General features: G+C 36.3%; 1 protein-coding gene and 1 pseudogene across 1 annotated transcript in view; both read right to left on the reverse strand.

Annotated features, from left to right (window-relative positions):
• Nucleotides 1-22,681, reverse strand: part of CFAP54 (cilia and flagella associated protein 54) — a 295,241-nt gene that overhangs the window by 139,364 nt on the left and 133,196 nt on the right. The window contains exons 33-39 of the mRNA XM_064590760.1: nucleotides 18,711-18,941; nucleotides 16,754-16,896; nucleotides 14,644-14,825; nucleotides 12,865-13,092; nucleotides 4,869-5,092; nucleotides 4,119-4,254; nucleotides 321-429 (exon numbers count right to left, since the gene is read on the reverse strand). Of these exons, the coding sequence (XP_064446830.1) occupies nucleotides 321-429; nucleotides 4,119-4,254; nucleotides 4,869-5,092; nucleotides 12,865-13,092; nucleotides 14,644-14,825; nucleotides 16,754-16,896; nucleotides 18,711-18,941 (1,253 nt within the window). The remainder of the gene's footprint in view (nucleotides 1-320; nucleotides 430-4,118; nucleotides 4,255-4,868; nucleotides 5,093-12,864; nucleotides 13,093-14,643; nucleotides 14,826-16,753; nucleotides 16,897-18,710; nucleotides 18,942-22,681) is intronic.
• LOC123844954 (translationally-controlled tumor protein-like) lies at nucleotides 9,276-11,476 on the reverse strand (annotated as a pseudogene).

Below are 22,681 nucleotides of genomic sequence, written 5' to 3' on the forward strand. Positions count from 1 at the left end.
GTCAATATGAAGAGTTCCCAAGTGAAATAAAAACGGGGGGAAATGTACACAACAGTCTTTTTCATGCTTATTTTTCAAATAATTTTCCGTTCACTTTTTCCTTCCCTTCTTTAATTTACAGATTAAACTAATAAACACATGTTTTAATTCCCCTTGTGACATTTATAGCAACATAAGATGGTAAATATCAAATGGGTTATTTTCAGTCCAATAAGCCTGCAAAAGAGATTTTGCAAACATTTTAATTATGGAAGAGCTGACATGCAGAACACAACAGCAAACCTTGCTTTAAAAAAGCTTCAAGCTAAAATGGTTCCAACCTGAATAGATAAACTTTTTTAGGATATCTGCACAGTTTTCTGTATCTGTTACTTCACTGGTTGAAGGATTAATCTTGAGCTGCTTCCCAATGAAATTTCGGCAGGTTATCTTAAAAAGGAAAAAGGAAAACAAATACTATTTGGTCAGGTATTTATGGCTAAAAATTTGTTAAAATGTTTATCTTATTTTTCCCTTGTCAAAAAGAAGAAATATAAAAGGATGCTACAAATAAAAGCTAGCAGAGTAGCACTTGATCATGACAACTTTCAGGAAAAAAAGCAGCCACATAACTTTTCATATTTCTTTTGTTCAGCACAGCTGGAGAGGCATTAGGCAAATTATGTAGAGCAATGAGAATATGATTTTCTGATATTCTATAAATCCACTAGTCTAAATATATCTCCTATTATGCAAGTTGAAACATATCTAAAATATAGGCTGCTTTTCCAGTGGCTGATTTTTCCACCCTACTCATAATGAATGCAATTTAAACTTCCCTGGTGAAGTTTTTCAGAACTAACTTCCTCTGTAGTATTTTAAAAATTTATTTTCTAACAGACACTTAAGTCCTAAAATTATAAAATATCTGAAATCAGAAAAATTTTAAACAAAAGGAAATTCTTTTAAAAGGTCCAAGAACTGGGGCACCTGGGTGGCTCAGTCAGTTAGGCATCCAACTCTTGATTTCGGCTTGGGTCATGATCTCAGGGTTGTGATATCGAGCCCTGCATCAGGCTCCATGCTCAGCACGGAGCCTGCTTGGGATTCTCTCTCTCCCTCTCCCTCTGCCCCTCCTCTGCTAGTGGGTGCACCTGCTCTCTCCCTCTCTCAAAAAAAAAAAAAAAAAAAGTCCAAGAACTTTTGTTTCTCCATTCCTATTCCTTGAACTAACCTATTTCTCAAAATACAGACCTCTTTGAATCTCAGTCTGATGTAGATGCTGCTTCTTTATTGTCCCTTGTAGGTACTTATACAATGAGATGTAAACAGTCTAATAAAATGCAAATTCTTTCCCATAGCCTAATAAGGCCCCATTTGACCTAGTCCTTCCCAACTCCCAGCTTCATTAAATAAATCTTAAATGAACATTTATTATGTGTCAGTCACTACTCCAAGCTCAAGGATAATACAGTGAACAAAGCAAACAACAGTTCCTATATTTATGGAACCTATTCTAGAGGAAGTAGAAATATAATGAGGAAAATAGAAGGGTACATTATAGAGTATATTAAAGAGTTATAAATGCTGTAGAGAGAAATAGAGCAATCCTTTATATAGGATAGTGAGAATAGTCCTCACACAGAAAGTGACATTTAGCAAAGACTAGAAAAAGGTGAGAAAAAATCAGTGTGGGTATTTGGGGGAGAAGCTTCCCAAGCAGGGGAGCAGCAAATGGGAGGATCCCAAGGCAGGAAGTCTTAAAGAACAGAGCAGCTGAAACCTTCAGGGGAGTATTAGGAGATGAGTCACTGGAGATGACAGGGGAATGCGTGGGGCATTAAGGCCATGATAAGGATGTTCACCTTATCTCTGAATCAGATGGGAAGCTGCTGTAGGGTTTAAAGAAGAGGAATGACATGATCTGACTTAGGTTTTTAAGGGGTCATTCTACCTGCTGCATTGAGAATAGACTATAGGCTGGAGGCAGGGATTCAGGGAGGTTGGAAGCAAGAAGACTAATTAGGAAGTCATTGCATGAATCCAAGCAAATATAACAAGGGCTTGGATCAGAGCAGGAGTGGTGGAGGTAGTGATAAGTGGTCAGATTCTGAATACATTTTGAAGGTAGAAGATTTGATAACCACTTTGAAGTGGGGTAATGAAAGCAAGAGAGGGGTCTGAGATGTCTCAAAGGTGTCTGGCCTGAGCAACTAGGAGAACAGTGTTGTCATCAGTTGAAGTGGGGAAGACTTGTCAGAACAGGTTTGCTTTGAAATATACTAAATTTTAGAAGTGTATTAGACACGTTGATTAGGCAGCATGATGAAATTTGATGGGTCAACTTGGTTAGGCTAAACTACGAGGACAAAAGGGAGGGAAGTATCCATTTTGCAGCATACACACACTTCATCCCAGCTATTCAAACACTCATCTAGCTGCCACTCTGAAGGGATTTTGCAGATACTAATTAAAGTCCCTAATAAATTTCCTTTAAACTAAAGAGATTATCTTCGTGGGCCTGACCTAAGCAGGTGAGTCACTGATGTGCTGCTGGAGAGTCTCCAGACTCCAAACAGCATCTAGGTCTACTCACTGGATCATCCCTCACTGACTGCCTAAGGATAACAGCTTCTGGTCACACCTGTAAGTTTCCTTCCTGCTCATGATCCTGACTGACCACCTTATAATTTTGGACTCATCTGGCCAGCCCCCACAATCAAATAAGCCAATTCCTTGTAATAAATCTTGATGGATATATGACAGAAAAATAGACAGACAGACAGACAGATAGATAGATAATAGATCCTACCGGTTCTGGTTCTCTGATTGAACCCTGACTGATACAGGGAATTACATGTCAACACAGAATTCAGGAGAAAGGTCTAGACTGAAGCTGTAATTTCAAAAGTCATTATCATAAAGACAGTACTTAGAGCCACAGACTGAATGAGCTCACCAAGGGAGAGGATGTGGATAAAGAAGACAGGAGGACCAAGAACAAAGTCCTGGGACACACTACCATTAAGACACTGGGGAGAAGAGGAAGAAGCAAAGCCCCCCTGTTTTCACTCTCGCCCCTGTCTGTGACATTCCAGCCACTCAGGCCTTCTTCCTGTCCCACCTCAGGGCCTTTGCCCTTATTCTTCCCTTGGGCTGGAAGGCTCTCTCTTATGTATGGCTGGCCATTTCTCATCAAAGGTTACCGTTTCCAAGAGGCATTCCAGATTTCTACCTCCCACCCCACCTATCTCTAACCCATGGACCCATTTTAGTCTCTTCAGAGAACTCATAATGATCATAAACCTGTTTATGTATCTGTTTACATGTTTATTATCTGGCCCTACCTCTACCCCTCCAAAATTAAACTCCATAAAGCAAGAACTCAGACTGTATTCTCATTGTGTTAGAATATGTAGGAGGCAAGAATATGCAAGGGCCGTAAGGAACCTCTGTGAGAAGAAAATGGAGCCCTCACTTGTGGCCGCAACACCACAAGCACACAGAGTGGTATGGGAGGTGGGACTAGATTTCAGTCCTCACGTACACTGGATGCCCTGGGCCAGGTCGCAAACTGTATAACTGTATGCCATGGTTCTGGTATTAGATAGTCGACACACATTTATTAAATTAATAAGTGAAAGAATTTACTACCCTTTCCTCCACCTAACTCAAAGCTGCACCATGATTTTCATGGTCCTTACACACTTTCACTTTCATGGGCCCACACCTCCATAAAAAATATTAAAAATTGTATCATATGATTATGTTGGCATAAATACAAATACAGTATTAGTAAAAATTAAAACCTTTTCTTTGACCTAAAAGTTACTTTTTTCTTCACATTAAAAAAATTAAAACATTTAGTGGGCCTCTAAAAGTTTGGTGGCTCTAGATAATGTCCTCACTGTGCCTAATGAATGTATCAGCTCTGGCCTGAATGTAAGTTTCCTATGTATAAGGACTTAATTTTTGTTTACCTTGTAAATATTGGCACATAACAGGCTTTCAATAACGTTTGTTGATTTGAATGATAAATGCCTAAGTAAAAATAGTATTTATCTGATCCCTAAATATTTGTATTTTATACGTGCACTCCTCAGAAATCACAACTGCATGAATAATAAAGCCAAACTCACCTTCTCTTTGTATTCAGCCTCATATCTTGCACAAGGTTGTTGGGTAGCATCCGGGCCATTGAACTTGGATATTCTTAGAAGAAGCTGACGCTGTGCATACACCAGGAGTGGTGTCACTTGCTCTGTGTATCTCTCACTAGAGAGAGGTAGAAATACATTAAAAAGCAGACATTAGTTAAAATGCATTTTTTAAATGGAAGCTTGTCCCTGTACCTCTGAAATAAATAATACATTATATGTTAAAAAAAAAAAAAGAAGATAGTAGGAGGGTAAAATAAAGGGGGGGACATCGGAGGGGAAGACAAACCATGAGAGGCTATGGACTCTGAGAAACAAACTGAGGGTTCTAGAGGGGAGGGAGGGAGGGGGATGGGTTAGCCTGGTGATGGGTATTAAAGAGGGCACATACTGAATGGAACACTGGGTGTTATACACAAACAATGAATCATGGAACACTACATCAAAAAATAATGATGTAATGTATGGTGATTAACATAACATAATAAAATTTTTAAAAATAAATAAATAAATAAATGGAAGCTTGTCACTTTTTTTTTTTAAGATTTTATTTATTTATTCATGAGAGGCAGAGGGAGAAGCAGGCTCCCAAGGAGCAGGAAGCCCGATGCGGGACTCGATCCCAGGACCCTGAGATCATGACCTGAGCCGAAGGCAGACGCTTAACCATCTGAGCCACCCAGGTGCCCATGGAAGCTTGTCACTTTTAATTGCCCTCACAGCAGTACTTACTGTGAAATTGTATTGAACTGGATAGCAAGTGATACCAGTGTTTCCCATTTTTCCACTTGATACAAAAGTTCCAGAGATTTCAACACAAAGTTATGGATCCATTTCAAATCAACCACATTTACATCATCCAAAAGATGCTCAAAATCAAGGCTAGAACCACCGTTATCATTTTTAATATTTCCATAGCAGCTTGGAACACTGAACTCCCCTTTTTCTTCAATAACCTGCAAGTAGCACATGGAAAAAAATGTATTTTCAGATTTCACTACACATTTTTTTTCTGAAAACTGAATGTGATAGAAAATATAACAGGAAAAGAACTGAAGATAAAAAAAAATTAAATGTTTTTATTATGCAAATCAAAGCTTGAACACTGCTATTCCAAAGAACTTTCTATGATGATGGAAATGTGCTATGTCTGTTGCTTGATATAGTAGCCACCAAGCATGTGTGGATATTGGAGCTACTGAAATAGGACCATTGCAACTGGATTTTTAATTTCATTTAATTTTAATTAATTTAAGCTTAACTTTATAAAATAGCCACATATGGCTAGTCATTACCATATTAGACAGCACAGACTGAGGTCCATAATTCCTGGTCCACAGTCACTACCTATGTAAGTAAGGACATTAAACAAATAAGATAAAGTTTTGAAGAACAGGTTTTAGTATATGCAAATTATTAAGTTTCCATAATACACTGGTTACATTCATCAGTCTGTGGCATAATATGTCCAATTCCCTGATACAAAGGTCAAACCTATGGAGAAGGAAATCTTCTAGAAAACCCTGTTTTTGCCTAAGTCAGAGGTACTATGTAACTAATGTATTCATTTCCCAAGAGTCCCTGATGCATCTGTGTATATCCTTAGAAATTCTTGAGACAAAAAAAAAAAAAAAACCCTTAGATCCACCTATAAGCCAGGTTGCAGCCCAACAAATAGTTGGGTAACTCAAGACCAGCCCCTCTTAAGCTGGTGTTACTATTAAGGGTAATCCACACATAGAGGACGGAAGGTACCAACCTTCCTCTACCAAGTAAAGGACAAATATCGCTAACAAGATTCATGGTCCTTGAGGTTGGAAGAGACCTAGGAAGTCATCTGGCTGTGCAATGTAATATGAATGCCTAAAGTCAGTCTTGTGTAGGTGTGAATAAGAGGTGTGCCATATGTGACCCATGTGAATTTCCCTCCTTAGCACATGGGACATACTCAATAAAGGGTAGTTTCCATTTTGTTGATGTTATGAGCTCCACCCTTCTACCCACTGATTCTACAGTAAGACCTCCAGCAGCACAGAGCTGCATAAAGGGTTCTCTCCATTAACTTGACTTCAGGGTTCCATGTGGAGGCATTCTTGGCCTTTACTCAATCCTCTTGGTGAGTGTAGAAGAAATCAAGCCTGTCCCACTCAACTTTTCCAAGATGACTGCTCTGTCAGAGCCTGCCTACCTATAGGATGACATATTCTTTCTTCAGACATGGGTAAATTTCCTGGGTCCAAATGAAATAACTTTCCTGGGCCATCCATGAAGAAGAGGGTATCTGATATCAGTTAGTCATGCCTATGCCTACATGGTAAGTTTACTTCTGGGATGAAGGAGAGGGAAGCCCTCTGTGGTTACTATATCTTCCAATATAGCTTTCATCAACAACAAAACTGACATTGTATTTCCAACCATCAAGAGAGAAGGAAAAAAGTATTATCTATTTACTTCCTAATTTTGGTAACATTACCCAACAATATTGAGAAATAAGCAGCACTGGCATTTGGGGATGAAAATAGCATATGGAAAGTGAAGTTTCTGGCATGGTCAAGACCAGTCTTTATATTCTGAAGATTAAGTATGGGCCATGTGTAATTTAAAAAAAAACAAAAAACAAAAAACCTTTTATTAAAGAAAATTTCTAACACTTACAAAAGCAGAGAAAATAATATACTGAGGCCCTATATACCCACAACCAGCTTCAACCAATTATCAACTTTTGGGATCTACTTGGTTTAATCTGTACACATACCCACTTCCCCCAGTATTTTTAATTACATCCCCAAAATTATATTAATCTATAAATACTTCATCATGTGTCTCTAAAAAGACAAGAATTGTTTTTACAGAAACATAACCACAATAATATAATCCCACCTAACAAAAGAAATTAGCAAAAAAATCCTTCAAAACATTATTGAATAACTAGTGTTCACATTTCCTTTATACCTTATAAATTTTTGAGTGCATTAATTTGGAATGGGATCAAAATAAGGTCCAAACATTGCATTTATGTCTCTTAAGTCTTTTTTAATCTACAGGTTTCAACTTCTCCTTTTTCACTTCAATTTTTTTGTTGAAGAATCCAGGTTATTTGTCTTGTAGAGTTTCCATGGTCGGAATTTCTATTGTTGCATCCCCATGGTTTCATTCTAAATGTTTCTCTGTCCCCGGATCTTCTGTAAATTGTTGGTTAGATTTAAATACTTGCCCTGCTTCCAGTTTATTTTTTTCCAACAAGTATACTTCACTGGTGCTGTTCATCCCCCCATGAATTCACAAAGAACTGCAAAATCCTGATATTCTAATTTCAACATTCTTTCTTATTACCTGAAAATTCTATAAAGAAAAATTTCTCTTCCTTGACTGTTAATTATTTGGTTATCCTCAAGTATAATTCACATAGAAAAGGTAATCAGCCTTTGTTTTTTCCCACCAAGGAGTCCTATTTCTTTTATTGGGAAATGGTTTTTAAAGAACCCATCTGGGTGCTAAGAGTTGTTACTTCTTTTTTGAGTCTTTTGAATTGTTTTGACATCTTTGTAAAATATTGACCATATGTATGAGTCTGTTTCAAGAGTCTCTTTTTATCCCATTGATATGTTTCTCTTTATGCCAATATCATACTCTTCTAATTACTACATCATTGATAAACCTTGAAATCAGGTAGGGAGTTCTCCAAATTTGTTCTTTTTAAAGATTTTCTTGGCCATTCACATTTCTTTGCATTTGCTTATAAGTTTTAAAATGAACTTTCGGGCGCCTGGGTGGCTCAGTTGGTTAAGCGACTGCCTTCGGCTCAGGTCATGATCCTGGAGTCCCTGGATCGAGTCCCACATCGGGCTCCCTGCTCGGCAGGGAGTCTGCTTCTCCCTCTGATCCTCCCCCCTCTCATGTGCTCTCTCTCATTCTCTCTCTCTCAAATAAATAAATAAAATCTTAAAAAAAAAAATGAACTTTCAATTTATACCGAAAAAAAATGTCTGTTGGAATTTTCATTCGAATTTCCCTGAATCAATAGATCAAATTGGAAATAAATGATATCCTAGCAATATTAAGTCTTTTGGTTCATGAACATGATATATCTCTGTGTCTATTTAGATCTTCTTTAATTTTTTTCTGCAATGCATTATAATTTTCAGTGTAAAAATCTTACATGCATTTCCTTAAATATATTCCTAGAAACTTGATATTTTGAATGGTATTTTTAAATTTTCATTTCCTAGTTGTTTTCTGTTAGTACAAAGAAATTTTTTATATTGACTTTATGTGCTATTTTGTTTATTAGTTCTAGTAGTTGTTTTATAGAGTCCTAAAGAGTTAGAATTTTCTATGTAAAAACTCATATTATTCCCTTCCAATCCACATGCCTTTTGTTTCTTTATCTGCCTTATTGTACCTGTCAGGATCTCTGGCATGGTATTGAGCAAAAGTGGTATGAACAGACATCCTTGCTTTGTTCCCAATCTTAGAGGGAAGCTCGTAATATTTCATCATTAAGTATGATGTTAACAGTAGATACTACTTTTTATCAGGTATTTCTAGTTTGCTGAGAGTCTTTAACATCAATGACATTGTTTTTGTTTTGCTTCCAATTGTATTAGTCTCTTCTTATTCTTTTGATAATGTCTTCCAGAGTTAACTACTTCTGTTTGTAGGTGATGAAATGTATAATGATCCACTTCACATTTGGTACTCTATGAATATGGTCTTTTCCTTTACTTCAACTTAGAATTAAGACTTGTAATTCTTGTTGTTGTTTTTTTCAATATACCAGTCCCAGAAGAGTTTTCCCTGTAGAAGTTATCTGAACACAGTCTTACGCTTTCTATTTGTGGTCTACAACCAGGCTCTATCTTCTCCAGAACACTATAAGACAGACTTAGTTTAAATACATATTAAATTAAGAGGTACTCTCTCAAATAAGTTTAAATGCATTTTATTTTTAGGCAACCTACATGATATGGTTTTTTCTTTTAAAATAAATGACTCCACTCCAAATAAATCAACATTAAAATAAATGAAGAGATCAAGATGACATCACCCAATTGTCCAAGTCCTGGTGTTGTGTGGATGTGTGAAAAGCAGCAGCCAGTTACGATGACAGGTGATCAATCTAAAGTAATTGCCATTTTGTTAACATTTTTTCATTTATAAACCATCCTTAAAGAAAATCATACATAGGGTCGCACCATCCTCACAGTAGTCCAGCAGAGCAACCATGCCATCTGAATTCATGTCTTCACAAATAAAGAACTGGTAGTTTTGAATTAGCAAAGATGTGCTTGATTTGTCTGCAGCCTCTGTTATAAAAGGTTTACACTTTCTGATCCCTGTTCTTCAAGTTTGCCTTAGACTGATTTCCTATAATCTATGATGTACTTTTCGGAGGCTTCATTTGTGAAGCTTGTTTTCTGTAAGTAATGGTTCCCGACAACATCAACACCAATGATTACTGTGCTTTCAGTACCTTCGCCTTGGGGGCCTTCAATCAAGTCCATTTCCATCAATGGTACCTTCTGTCCTACTATTTTCTCCCTCACCTCCAGGCACAGCTCATTTGCAACCTCCTGAATCTTGTAGATGTCAGAGAACATCTCATCATGACTGATGAGGTCCAGGTAGATAATATGACGACATCCAGAGAAAGAGAACAGCAGCCCTGGCTTAGGAGGAACCCAGAATTCAGAGCAAGAGCAATGCAGCTAGAGCAGCACTCAAGGGGAGGGAAAGCAGGTGGAAAAAGTGGTATCAAATTTTGTAAATGCTTTTGCTGTATCTATTTCAATGGTCATATAATTTGTCTCTTTTATCCTGTTAATATGGTGAATTACCTTGATTGATCTTTATTTTTTTTTAAGATTTTTATTTTTTTATTTGAGAGGGCACACACGAACAGGGGGAGGAGCAGATGGGGAGGGAAAAGATGGGGGAAAGAATCTCAAGCAGACTCCACACTGTGTGCAGAGCCCAACATGGTGCTTGATCTCACCACCCTGAGATCACGACCTGAGCCAAAACCAAGAGTTGGACGCTTAACCAACTGAGCCACCCAGGCACTGCTTGATTGATCTTTAAATGTTAACCTTACATTTCTGGGATAAACCCACTTGATCATCATTTGTATAACTATAGATATTATAGACCTCATTTGCATATTTTATATATTGCTGGGATTGATCTGCTAATATTTCATTAAGGAGTTTTGTGTCTATGTTCATGAGGGATATTGGTTCATACTTCTCTTTTTGATATTATCTGTCAGGGTTAGGCTGGCTTCGCTTCTGAAAAAAATTTTTGTGTATGATTTTGTCCTTTTATGTTTGCTCGAATTCTGCAGGGAAATATTCTGGGTATGGAGTTTTCTTTATCTCAAAGTTCCTAATTATAAATTCATTTTCCTTAATATATTTTGGGCAATTCATTTTTTCTATTGCTTCTTGTGTCAGATTTAAGCTGTGCTTTGTGATAAACATGTCCATTTCATTTAAAGTTATCAAATTCATTAGTAAAAATTGATCATAATATTCTCTCATTTTTCTTTTAATATCTATAGAATCTGTAGTTATATCTCTCTTTCATCACTAATGTCAGTCATTTATGCTTTTCTTTCTTTTGTTCATCAGTATTCCTAGGATTCTGCCAATTTTAATAATCTTTTCAAATGATTAATTTATTAACTTTATTAATTTTGTTGTTTTATATATAAATTATTTCTGCTCTTATTCTTTCACTTATTTTCTTTGTTCTTTTTACTTACTTTGGATTGAATCTGTTCTTTTTTGAGCTCCTATAGGTGGACACTTAGATAACTGATGTTATATCTTTCTTCTTTACTCTTATACATTTAAAACTATTAAGTTCTTCTACATACTGGTTTATCTGCATCCCACAAATGTTGATATGTTGTCCAGTTTGAAATATTTTTAAGTTTCTCTTGTGTTTTCTTCTTTTATCCATGGATTATTTAAAACTGTGTTAATTTCCAGATATTTGGAGATTTTTCTTCCTAATTTCTATTGGTCTATTCATAAGGTAGGGGTCAGAGAACATACTCTTCAAGATTTCAGTCTTTTAAATTTTATTATGACTTATTTTTTGACCCTGCATATGATCCATCTTGGTGAGCACACCATATGCACTTGTGCTCTGTTTCTAACCCTTTTATGTGTACTGCACTTCAATTCTGACACTAACTACCTAACCAGAATTAAGGTCAGACTCCAAGAGTTTAAAGACTTAGTCCTCCACAAGACTGCCCTTATTTCAGATGTCAGCCACAAGTCTCAGGTCACCTGCACTTCTGACTGAACAGCTATAAATTTAGGGGTTTCCATAGCCCCCTCAGATTCAATAATTGGTTGTCATTCACTTAAAACACTATACTAAGGATCACAGTTTTATTATAAAGGTACAACTCAGGGACAGCCAAATGAAAGAGGTACATAGTCCAGAAGGGTCCTGGATAAGGGGTTTCCATGTTCTCTCCCCATGGAGTCACCCAACACATCAATGCTTTCACCATTCTGGAAGCTCTTCATGTTTTGGGTGTCCAGAGTATACTCTGAATCTCTCTTATTAGGAGCATACACATTTATGGTTAGTATGTCTTCTTCATTAATTAAGCCTCTTCTCATTATAAAATGTCTCTCTTTATCTGTCAAAATACTCCCTGATTTAAAGGTTATTTTATCTAATATTAATAAGTCTCACCAGTTTTTTATGTTTACTGTATTATTCATGGTATATCCCTTTCCACTGATTTATTTTCAATCAATTTCTTATATTCAGAATACTTCTCATGTGGCCAACTATTACATGTCTTTCTTTTTATCCAACATACTTTGCCTTTTGATTAGGGTGTTTAAGCCACTTTTATTTAATATAGTAATTGATATGATTGGGGTAGATTTATTATTTGCTATTTGCTTTCTGTTTTGCCTGTATGTTTCTGTTCCTGTTTCTTTTTTTATGCCTTCTTTAATTCATTGACCACTATTTAGTTTCCACTTCACTGAAACGGCTTTGTAGCTCTATCTCTTTTTTGGTATTACTCTAAGGGTTATTAAATGCATCCTTAACATATTACATTCCACTTAGAGTTAATAGTGTACTACTTTATATTTATAAAAAGTGTAAAAGAACTTATTACTCTGTCTCTTGTGCTACTGTTTTCACATATTTTTTGTCTGGAAATGTTATAAATTCCATGACTCAATGTGCTTCTGTGTTTATTAAATTTCAATTGTTTGGGTTATATCATGTTTGCATTTTTTTCAATTTTATTTTCATGTTTTAAAACATAGTGTGGTAGATTTAAATGGCTGCAAATTCTACCAGATCTGGAATAATAGAACAAGGACAGACAAAGCAGTGAAGTAAAGAGCAACTGACAAGCTATATGATCTCTCTTGGGGTCTGTTTCTCTGTCAAAAAAATTGCCATGAGGATTAAAACCATTACAGTTAGTTTATACAGAAGCTGGAACTCAGTAAATGTTACTTTCTCTTTCCTTTAAAAAGTTGAATTTTCAGGCTAAGATATTTACAATTAACATCAATGTGAGCTATGTATTGTGAACCAAATAATAATAATGAAGCAAATGAAATACAGACAAACCAAGTAAGAACTCAAGGAAAATATTAATTTCTATTTATCTCAAGGTACATGGTAAAAAGCATTTATTAATTGGATGCAGTAAAAATAATTACCCAAATGCCCTTACCTTAATAGAATTGATATTTTGTAGTTCTATTAACATATCAATAAGTAATTCCGCTCCCAAATAGAATGGCAAAACACAGGTACAGAGGAAACTATCCTGGCTAATAGGAAATGTTTTATACATATCCACTGCTTGTTTTAGAAGTATCTGCAGCTCCTGAGTAAAGTTCCAAAGGGCCCGACAGCAATTCTGGAGCAGAGTCCAATAGCCACCACGATGAGCAAGAACCTAAGACAAACACAACATTAAAAAAACCCCATAGTTTCAAAAGTTAGAGATCTCTGAACAACTTCATCTTTCTGCAAAAATTATGTCAATAATAAAAAATAACTAACACCATTTATTATGTGTCACTTATATCATTATCTCAGTTAATTCTAACAATAGCTCCTATGAAATAAGTGTGCACTAGTATTCTATTTAATTTACAGATAAGGAAACACAGGCATGGAGCTAACTTGCCCAAGGTCATGATCTACTAAGTGGTTAGCTAAGATTTGCACACCAGCAGTCTGACTCCAACATTTCCATTGTTCTAGATTCTGGGAATGTGGCAATTAGCAAGGGTAACCAGGTCTGCCCTCATGCTGCTTCAATTTATTAGTGGAGACTGAACACTAGGTAAGTGGACAAATGAAAATATAGTTTCAGGGAATAATAAGTATCATAAAGAAAAATAAAGCAGAAATGAGTCAGAATCTGACAAGCATGAAAGGATATGCCCTTTTTGACAGGGGTGGTCAGGAAAAAAGTCCTCTCTGAGGAGGTGACATGAGCAGAGACTTGAATATTGAGTTGAGCAAGTCATAGGAAGGTGGGGGAGAGAGTGTTGGGAGGACAGCATTTGAAACTGAGGGAGCAGCAACTGCAAAGGATGGAGGATGAACTTGAGGGACGAGAAAGAAACAAGCTCAGTGCTTTCAAGATCACACAGAGGAGAGTGGACTGAATGAGAGCAAGATGAACTGAGTTCCAAGAAGTGAGCAGGACCCAGACCTTCCAGGGCCCTGAAGCTGGTGGAAAGGATAGGATGCAATGCTCATGGTCATGGGGGATGATGTGGGTTTACTTCACATTTTTCAAGAAAGCACCCTCTCCACAGAGAAAATGGGAACTCAAGTGTTCTAGAAAGGATAGATTTCCTCTCAACTCTTGAGATGTTTGAAGTATATGCCATTCCTGCAATGAGAAAAAGGAAACTAATTTCTCTGTAGCTAATGATTCTGATTCTAAGTTTAATAATGTAGCATATAATATTTAAGAAAAGAAAAGCATTTGAGAGAAGACACAATTGGTTTGTAGAAACAGGGGGTCAGGGGCCAGGAGCAGGATTTTCCTGTGGCCCAGAAAGAGTGTTCCCTGTGCTAGAGGGAATAAAGGGGTTTATGGTACCCCAGGCAGGAGCAAGACTCCAGAGAGGAACCACTGGTGTCACCACCATAGAAGTGCATGTACCATATGTGGCAAGAAAGTGGCAGAGGAGTATCTGAATATTCACAGAGATTGTGTAGACAAGGACAAAGGCCACCTCAGCTCCACACCAATGGATGGCTTATGACTAAAGCAGCTTACCCCTCTCCCTGACAACCTCACAATGTGTAAATCTTCAGCACTATGGCAGGCAAACCTCAAAAATGATTGATGTGAAACCCAGGAAATTTAGTTTCAAAGTTGAAACTAAAATTATGGATAGTAAGTAAATAAATACATCTTACATGCTCAAACTAATGGCCTGAGATTTATGTCTACTAATTTAGCAAATTAGAAGGACCACCTTACCATTGCTCTCCTGCAATATAAGAAGATTTTCATAAAATGATCCAATAGACTCAAATTTGCTGCTTGATCCTTTTCTTTAGCACTAAGACCTGACTGAGAGTCTGAATCATAAACTGTTTGTGTCTTGGATACATTTTCATCACTCATTCTGGAATTAACAAATGTGGAAAATTCTTCAGCATCTACAGTACAAAAATAAAGTATAACATTATTGAAGACAGAAAGTTCCAGAAGACACAGGTGATAAGCATCAAATGAGTAATTAAGATAAGAAATGCTATATAAATTTGGAGGAAGGATGGGATTATCATGGACACAATGAACCAAGGAAAACTTTCTAGAGAAGGAGGCATCTAGATTAGGTCTTAAAGGGTGAACATGGTTTAGCTATGCAGAAAGACTATGGAGAACATCATTCTGGGCAAGGGTGATGGCCAAAGGAACAATGCAGAGGCAGGAATGTCATGTTTTCTGAGGGACCAATCACAGAATCCCACTTAATTTCCCCCTAAATAGTCCATTCCCAGGACACATACACTAGAAGGTGAGTAGCATCCCCTGGAGTTAGGCAGTGCAGCTACCATGTCCATTCATTATCCTGTTGGTGTGATATAAAAACACAGATTTCTCCTACCACAAACCTTGTCTTAGAACTTTGCATTAAATAATAAGTCTAAATAGCACAGTATTCTATTGGTGATTCCATGGGAGGTCTTAGGCAACTAGTTAAAAAAAAAAAAACTCAAGCTATGTATTACTATCTACATACAAAACTTGGACTCTGTGTCTAGGGAATTTACTTTCAAATATTTCAATATTCATAGTATAACATGAAGGTACCAGTTAAAGCCAATCTACACCCTAGAAGAAATCAGAAAGCATATCAAGTACCTCAAATATGAATCAACATTCCTGGGGCAGTTACCCAGCATATGAAGTATTCTGATCAGCAATAAGTTACATAGCACTTAAAATACCATTACTAAAAATCTACAAAAGAGGGTTTGTAATCGCATGAAGATATTAGAAATAAATCCTTCTTTGTGAAATGAGTGGTATTCAAGATAGGTGATTGCTTAGGAATAGTGTCATCAGTTGTAGCACCCCGATCAAGAGCCATGTTCACTCGCATTTCACCACCCCCCTCAGTGAGTCTCCCGTCACCTGAGCAGATGACAAGAATATTGGCTGGTCCTGCCATTCAAACAAATATTATTGCATTAACCTTGGAGTAAGCTTTCATGGAAGGTGTTGGTTGGAGATCCTAAGGCAAGAGTAGACTCCCCTGAGGATAAAATCGGTACTATGCCGGTTGCATCAGTATGTGTGGTGGAATTTGTTCTGAAACTTACTTCTGCTAAAATATAACACCTGATATCAAGTCTTCACCTATCTTGACAATAGGAGGCTACCAACATTTTAAAAAGAACCTTAGGGGTGCCTGGATGGCTTAGTCAGTTAAGTGTCTGACTCTTGATTTTGGTCCAGGTCATGATCTCAGGGTTTTGAGATCCATGCCCAGCATGGAGCCTGCTTAAGATTCTCTCTTCCTGGGGCGCCTGGGTGGCTCAGTCGTTAAGCGTCTGCCTTCGGCTCAGGTCATGATCCCGGTCCTGGGATCGAGCCCCGCATTGGGCTCCCTGCTCAGCGCGAAGCCTGCTTCTCCCTCTCCCACTCCCTCTGCTTGTGTTCCCTCTCTCACTGTGTCTCTCTGTCAAATAAATAAAATCTTAAAAAAAAAAAAAAAAGATTCTCTCTTCCTCTCCCTCTGCCCCTCCTCACCACTCTCTCCCTTTCTTAAATAAATAAATAAATAAATAAATAAATAAATAAGACATTGTATTTGGTGAACAGCCAAACTGGTTTAGGTTAGAATATACCATATATATTTCCAAACACATATCATAAAAATATAGAAAATTTTAAAAAACGAGAAAATAAGGATCTCCTACAAAATACCACAACTCAATTAAATTCCTGGGTCATTGGAAAATGATATCTGTACTTCTGTGTGTCTGTGGAGTGTGTGTGTGTGTTCATGTGTGTGTTGCATCAGTGAATAAGAATATAGAGGCAATTTGATAGTATATATCATAATTTTTTATTTTACCTGATGGTAAGTTGGCCTTTCTTTTTTTAGCTGTATGAAGGAAATCAAGTATCAGTTTATAGTTTTCTAGAGTCAATTTCGCCGTTGGTAATACTGTTCCTGAATTATATAGTGAGAACATATTAGGATCACATGATCGGAAACTGCAGGGGAGAAAATATCATTAAAAATATATATATAAACAAAATTGAATTGAATCTGTCAAATATAATCTACTTTAATTTTTAAATTATTTGTGAGTTAGTGTTTCCAAAATTTGGATCATAACATATTCTGGCACTTAACCAAAGCCAAACAATTTCCCATTAAATTTTAAAATTATACAATGTAGGGCACCTGGGTGGCGCAGTTGGTTAAGCGACTGCCTTCAGCTCAGGTCATGATCCCAGGGTCCTGGGATCGAGTCCCACATCGGGCTCCCTGCTCTGCAGGGAGCCTGCTTCTCCCTCTCCCACTCCCCCTGCTTGTGTTCCCTCTCTCGCTGTGTCTCTCTCTGTCAAATAAATAAATAAAAATCTTTAAAAAAAAAAATTATACAATGTAATTTTGCTCTTAGGAATTTCAACAACAATATCTATTTCCCTGAAAGGGCCCTTGAAAATGGGAATGACGATCTACACTCATTCTGAGGACTCTGAAACAATAATTTATGTCAATTTAACCTGATTCAAACACAGTTCAATGAAGATGCCTATAAAAAGCAATGTGTCCACAATCAATGTTATGAAGGTTCAATCTGGTAATGATTTTAACCAAAATTCTAAAGAAACAGAAACTGGTACCAAGTTCACCATGGATTTCACCTGCATATTTTATCACTGGATTATTGAAATAAATACCCTTTTAATTCGTACCCCTGTCACAGTCTCTCCTTCCTCCAATCCATTTGATATGTTGCTGCCAGAGAAATTTTTTATCATTGCCCTGCTCAAAAACCCTTAATAATCTCCCGCCGTATATAAATTAAAGTTCGGGAAAAAAAAAAAGAAAAAAAAAACCCTCCATGATCTGGTACTGATCTATTTTTTTTAATTATTTCACCCCATTCCTTTTAATTTACCCGAGATTCTGGTCATACCATTTGAGGTTCTCATCTTGTGTTTCCTACCTGGGCTCTGATTCATGTGCTTCCAACCACCTGGAATACCTCTTTCCCTATCTGCACATTTCTAAATCTTGCCTATCCATCATGAACCAGGCCAAGTGGTCCCTCCCCATGAAAACTTTCCTGTGAGTTTCAGTCAGAGGAAAGCCTTTTCCCAGGAACAAAGAAGATTTTGTGTATATTTCACCTTATACCATTATTTACAATTGTTCATTAACACTTGTGATCTACCCTGCCAGACTCTAACTTGTATGTCCTGCTCATCTTTTCATGCCCTTTGTGTCTACCTCAGTACCTTGTATCTAACAGGCGCTCAGTTGTATTTTTTTTTTAATTAAAGACTCTACTCACCTTTTTAATGATTACATAGTATTTCATGTTATGTATTTATCTTCTATTTTAGCTCCCATAACACTTTAGCCAAAAACACTCAAGAGCTCAAAAGTGTCTTCTGAATTAATGATATAAAGTGTACATTGTATGAGAAAATACAATCTGTGTTTATAGAGCCTTAAAATATACCTCAAAATGAAACAGCTTTGTCTAATACCTAATAGCTACAGTTATTACACAATTAATATTAAATTTCTCTTGAAATGATACTATCTCCTATACAGAAAGCTATATTAACAAACATATTCAAGACACGTGCAGATTAGTACTTCCTAAGTGCTTATATCCAGCACTTGTTTGGGAAAGATTCTGAGGCAAGAAATTAAGTAATATACCAATGCTCAGTAAAGAGAGAAGCACTCTGTAAACCTCTTTATTATCAACATTGGATCCTTGACCATAACAAATAAAATCCATGCTCATGCTAAAAAAGTATCATTCGCTGGTAACATTCTATACCTGACCACTGGATGTGAAGAGCCAAATTTCATCTTCATACGTTCCCCTAGCTTCGTTAAAAGCAGGTTGAAGTGTGCACTTGCCAGATACAGGTTCATCTGAGCTCTCCAGGGCATCTCCTCAAGAAATATTTGATGGAACCTCTTCCTTTTCACAAAACTTAATATTATAGGATTCAAGTTATCCACCAGGAATCGATAGGCAAGTTTTCTAACATCAGTTCTCTTATTTCTGCCAAGGAGAAACAAGTTTTGAAATTACACAAGCTTCCAGATATTTAATAACGAAGAATGATTCCAATTTGTATAAAATACACCAAGAAGTCACTTGACTGCCCTTATACAAATGTTTCTGGCTTATTCATAATTTCCATGGTGCTAAGAATGTGAAAGAGGGCAGTAGACAAGCCATGAGGATAAACAGTAAGGACAAAGACACTATGTATTGCCTTCCATTCTCTCTGATGTCTGTGTCCTAAGCTCCAACCAGACAACTTTTCTTTTCCATAACCAAAAGGCCACTGAGATTAGACAAACGAATTACAATATAATGTTCACATTCATCCCCTAACTTCAATATTAAAAGAAAAATCATTTCTCTGTATTGTTCCTTAAGGAAAAAAACAATGGAGCAAAATTTTTTCCAACATTAGACTACAGCAGAAATAAAATATCAACTATAAATGAAATAACTTCATAAATCCATACTCAATATGCTCTGAAAAAAACTAATTTCAAAATTTAGCTAATAGTTCATATTTTAAGTGCAGCATATATTCAGTTTGTTTAAAATTATTCCTATCAAAATCTCAAAGTCATCCAACTATTTTTATAGTTGCATAACTGTTTACAGGGCATGATTTGATTTCTTCAAAGTACTTTTTTTTTTATGTTGACAATGCTGCTACCCCATTGGTCAGTGCCATTCTATCTGATTTATATTGCAGAAAGGAAAAAAAAAATCTCAATTGGTAAGTGAGAGTATCTTGCTTGCTTTAATAGATAACGTGTCTGAATCTGACGCAACATGCACACGCACACACACACACACACACACGAGAAGGAAAGGAAGGTGGATGGAAGGTCAAATCTCCTCAAAAGGCCCAGGAGAGTTTGACAGGACTAGCCACATCTTCCCTGCACTGAAGGTGAGAGTCCAGGGAGAGAAGTGACAGAGGACAGTCTTCCTCCACGAATCTTGTCGAGGTAGTAATAGACCCAAGGGGCTTGGAAGGGACCGAGAGCCAGCCCAGAGGGTAGAGAATGCTTCTTCTTTTACCACCTGAGTAGTTCCTAATGTGCAGGGTACTCCATAAGCAGCTCTGTGTCTCTATGAGCCACAGATATGAGCGGACCCAGCAGCCAGAGAGGAAGTTCAGGAGGGACAGTCAGCATAAATAAATGCTCAGTGATATGGAACCATAAGAAGAAGACAGAAACCTGAATTAGGAAGATATTAAGGAATCCAGACACTATCACCGGTATATTCTAGCTTGAACAAATAAGTCAATATATTGACATTAACGGAAACAGGATTCCTACCATTATAAAAAAAAATTACACTTAGGGAAAGAGAAAACACTGGAAAGTATCTTGTGGTATGGAACTGAAACTGGACATATCAGTATGACCTTATTACAGTTTTAGATAGATACATAGATCTATTTAGGTGGACATAGCTATTTCCTAGTTTTGTCTGTTGAAAGGGCCTAGAAGCAAAGATACATCAGTAGCCTCCAGAACTTAGATTCTAAATACCAATTCCACTAAAAGGAATCAACTGATTCCAGGGCTGGGACAGGGAAGGTACAAGATGAACATCTCGTGGTAAATAAGAAGAAGCTCAAAAAAATGATGGGGACATGTCAAAAAGACTAAAGAGCTGAAAGGGCTCCGGATGGCCAAATCTGGAACAATCTGAGACTCAAAATAAATAATAATGTTAATTTGATAAAGGATATCCACAAAAACAAACCTACCACAAATATAATTCTTAATGATAAAATGTTGAAAGCTTGAAAGCTTTTCCTCTGAAATGGGAATCAGACAAAGGTACCCACTAATATCATTTCTTTCAGCACTGAAATAGCGGGCTTAGCAAGAACAAAAAGGAAGATAAAGGCAGTGGGAGCAGGGGAGGAGTATAAGGATTGAAAATAAAGAAGTAAAGCAGCTGTCAATCATAGACAATACGATTATATATTTATAAAATCCAAAATAACCTACAGATAAGGTATTAGAATTAATCAGTGAATTTATTAAGCCCATGGAAGACAAAGTCAATATACAAAAAATAACTCTATTTCTAATACCAGCAATAAACAATTAAAAATGAAATTCTAAAAAGATATTTCTAATAGCTTAAAAAATACCTAGGAATTAACCAAAGCAAAGATGTGCAAGACCTACTCACAGAAAATAGAAATTATAAGGATAATCTTACACTACCATATACTAAAAATTGTAAGGTACAGTTAAAATAGTGATAAGAAGGAAACATGTTAGCCTTCAATGTTTTCTGATTCAGAACAATCTCAACCAAATTTTCAATAAGTGTTTTGTATTTTTAAATTATCAAAATAATTTCTATTTTCCCCCCATGAATTAATTCTAAATGTCTATTTAAGACTTTCAGATGTATAGGATCTTTTTGATTCTATCTTTTCAAAAATTGGTCTCTACTGTGTAAATCAATTATGGTGAAATGTGGTTTGTATGAGTCCAATATTTGAAAATTCTTGAGATTTGCCTTAGAGTCAATACTATAAATGTTCTATGTGTGCTTTAAAAAATAAATGCTTTTTAAAAAAATCCTCTAAAAAATAGGCATTTTCTAGTTGTTGGCTATTCACAATCTTTTTTCTCCTAAATTTAAAATCAGCTTGTCCATGTCCATCAAGATAATCCCAAAATTAAATGAGGCAAGTATCCTACAACTGTACATACTCTTACTGAAATATCTGTTCATGTTTTTTGATATTTTTTACAATTTTATTTTTAATTGTCTTTTGCTCATTTTCTAATCGGACTGTTTGTTTTTATTATTCTTTTGAATTTTGAGAGGTCTTTATATATTCCAGATATAAGGTCTTTCTTGGATATGTGGTTTACAAATACTTCCCAGTATGTAGCTTGTCTTTTCATTCTTTTCACAGGGTCTTTCACAGAGCAAAAGTTTTAAATTTTGATGAGGCCTGAGGTTGTATGGTAAGCCTATGTTTAATTTTATAAGAAATCTCACAGTCTTTTCCAGAGTGGCTGTATCTTTTCACATTCCCACCAGCAGTGTACACATGACCCAGTATTTAGTGTTATCACTATTTTTTATTTTAGCCATTAAAATAGGCTTTAGTGATACCTTGTGGCTTTAATTTGCCTCTCTCTAATGGCTAATGATACTGAACATCTTTTTATGTGTTTGCCATCTGTATATAAGCAAAACTTTCAATATCTCTTCACAATATGACAATCCACACAGAAAACTTGTATCTATGAATAAATTATCAAGCCTATAGAAGATTGAATTGTTTACAAATCACTTAAGTTCCTATACAAAAAAATAGAAGCATTCAAAAATGTAATTTTAAAATACAATTTACATTAATACCAAAAAGCACCTCTTTGATGTAGCTAATAAAAGATGTATAGCATCTTTACGGAAACTACCATAAAAACTTATTGGAAGACGTAAGTACGTGGTCATATACTAACAGAAAGAATCAATACGGGGGGTGGGAGGAAGTTCTAAAACCAACCTATATAGTCAATTATATCTCTATCAAAACCATGAGTTTTTTGTGTTACTTGACAAGCTATTCCAAACCACTCTGTGGAAGAATATCCAAGACTTGTGTGAACATGGAGAGACTTGATCTATCAGACACCAAGAATCAACTTAATGCCAGAGTAAGGATGATGGTGTGATATTGACCCACAAAAAGATAAACAGACTAGGACAGAAAAGAGATCTCA

The sequence above is a fragment of the Mirounga angustirostris genome, unplaced genomic scaffold (assembly GCF_029215605.1).
Source record: "Mirounga angustirostris isolate CCGP_5_RB_7025 unplaced genomic scaffold, mMirAng1.0.hap1 SCAF_5, whole genome shotgun sequence".
NCBI lineage: Eukaryota > Metazoa > Chordata > Mammalia > Carnivora > Phocidae > Mirounga > Mirounga angustirostris.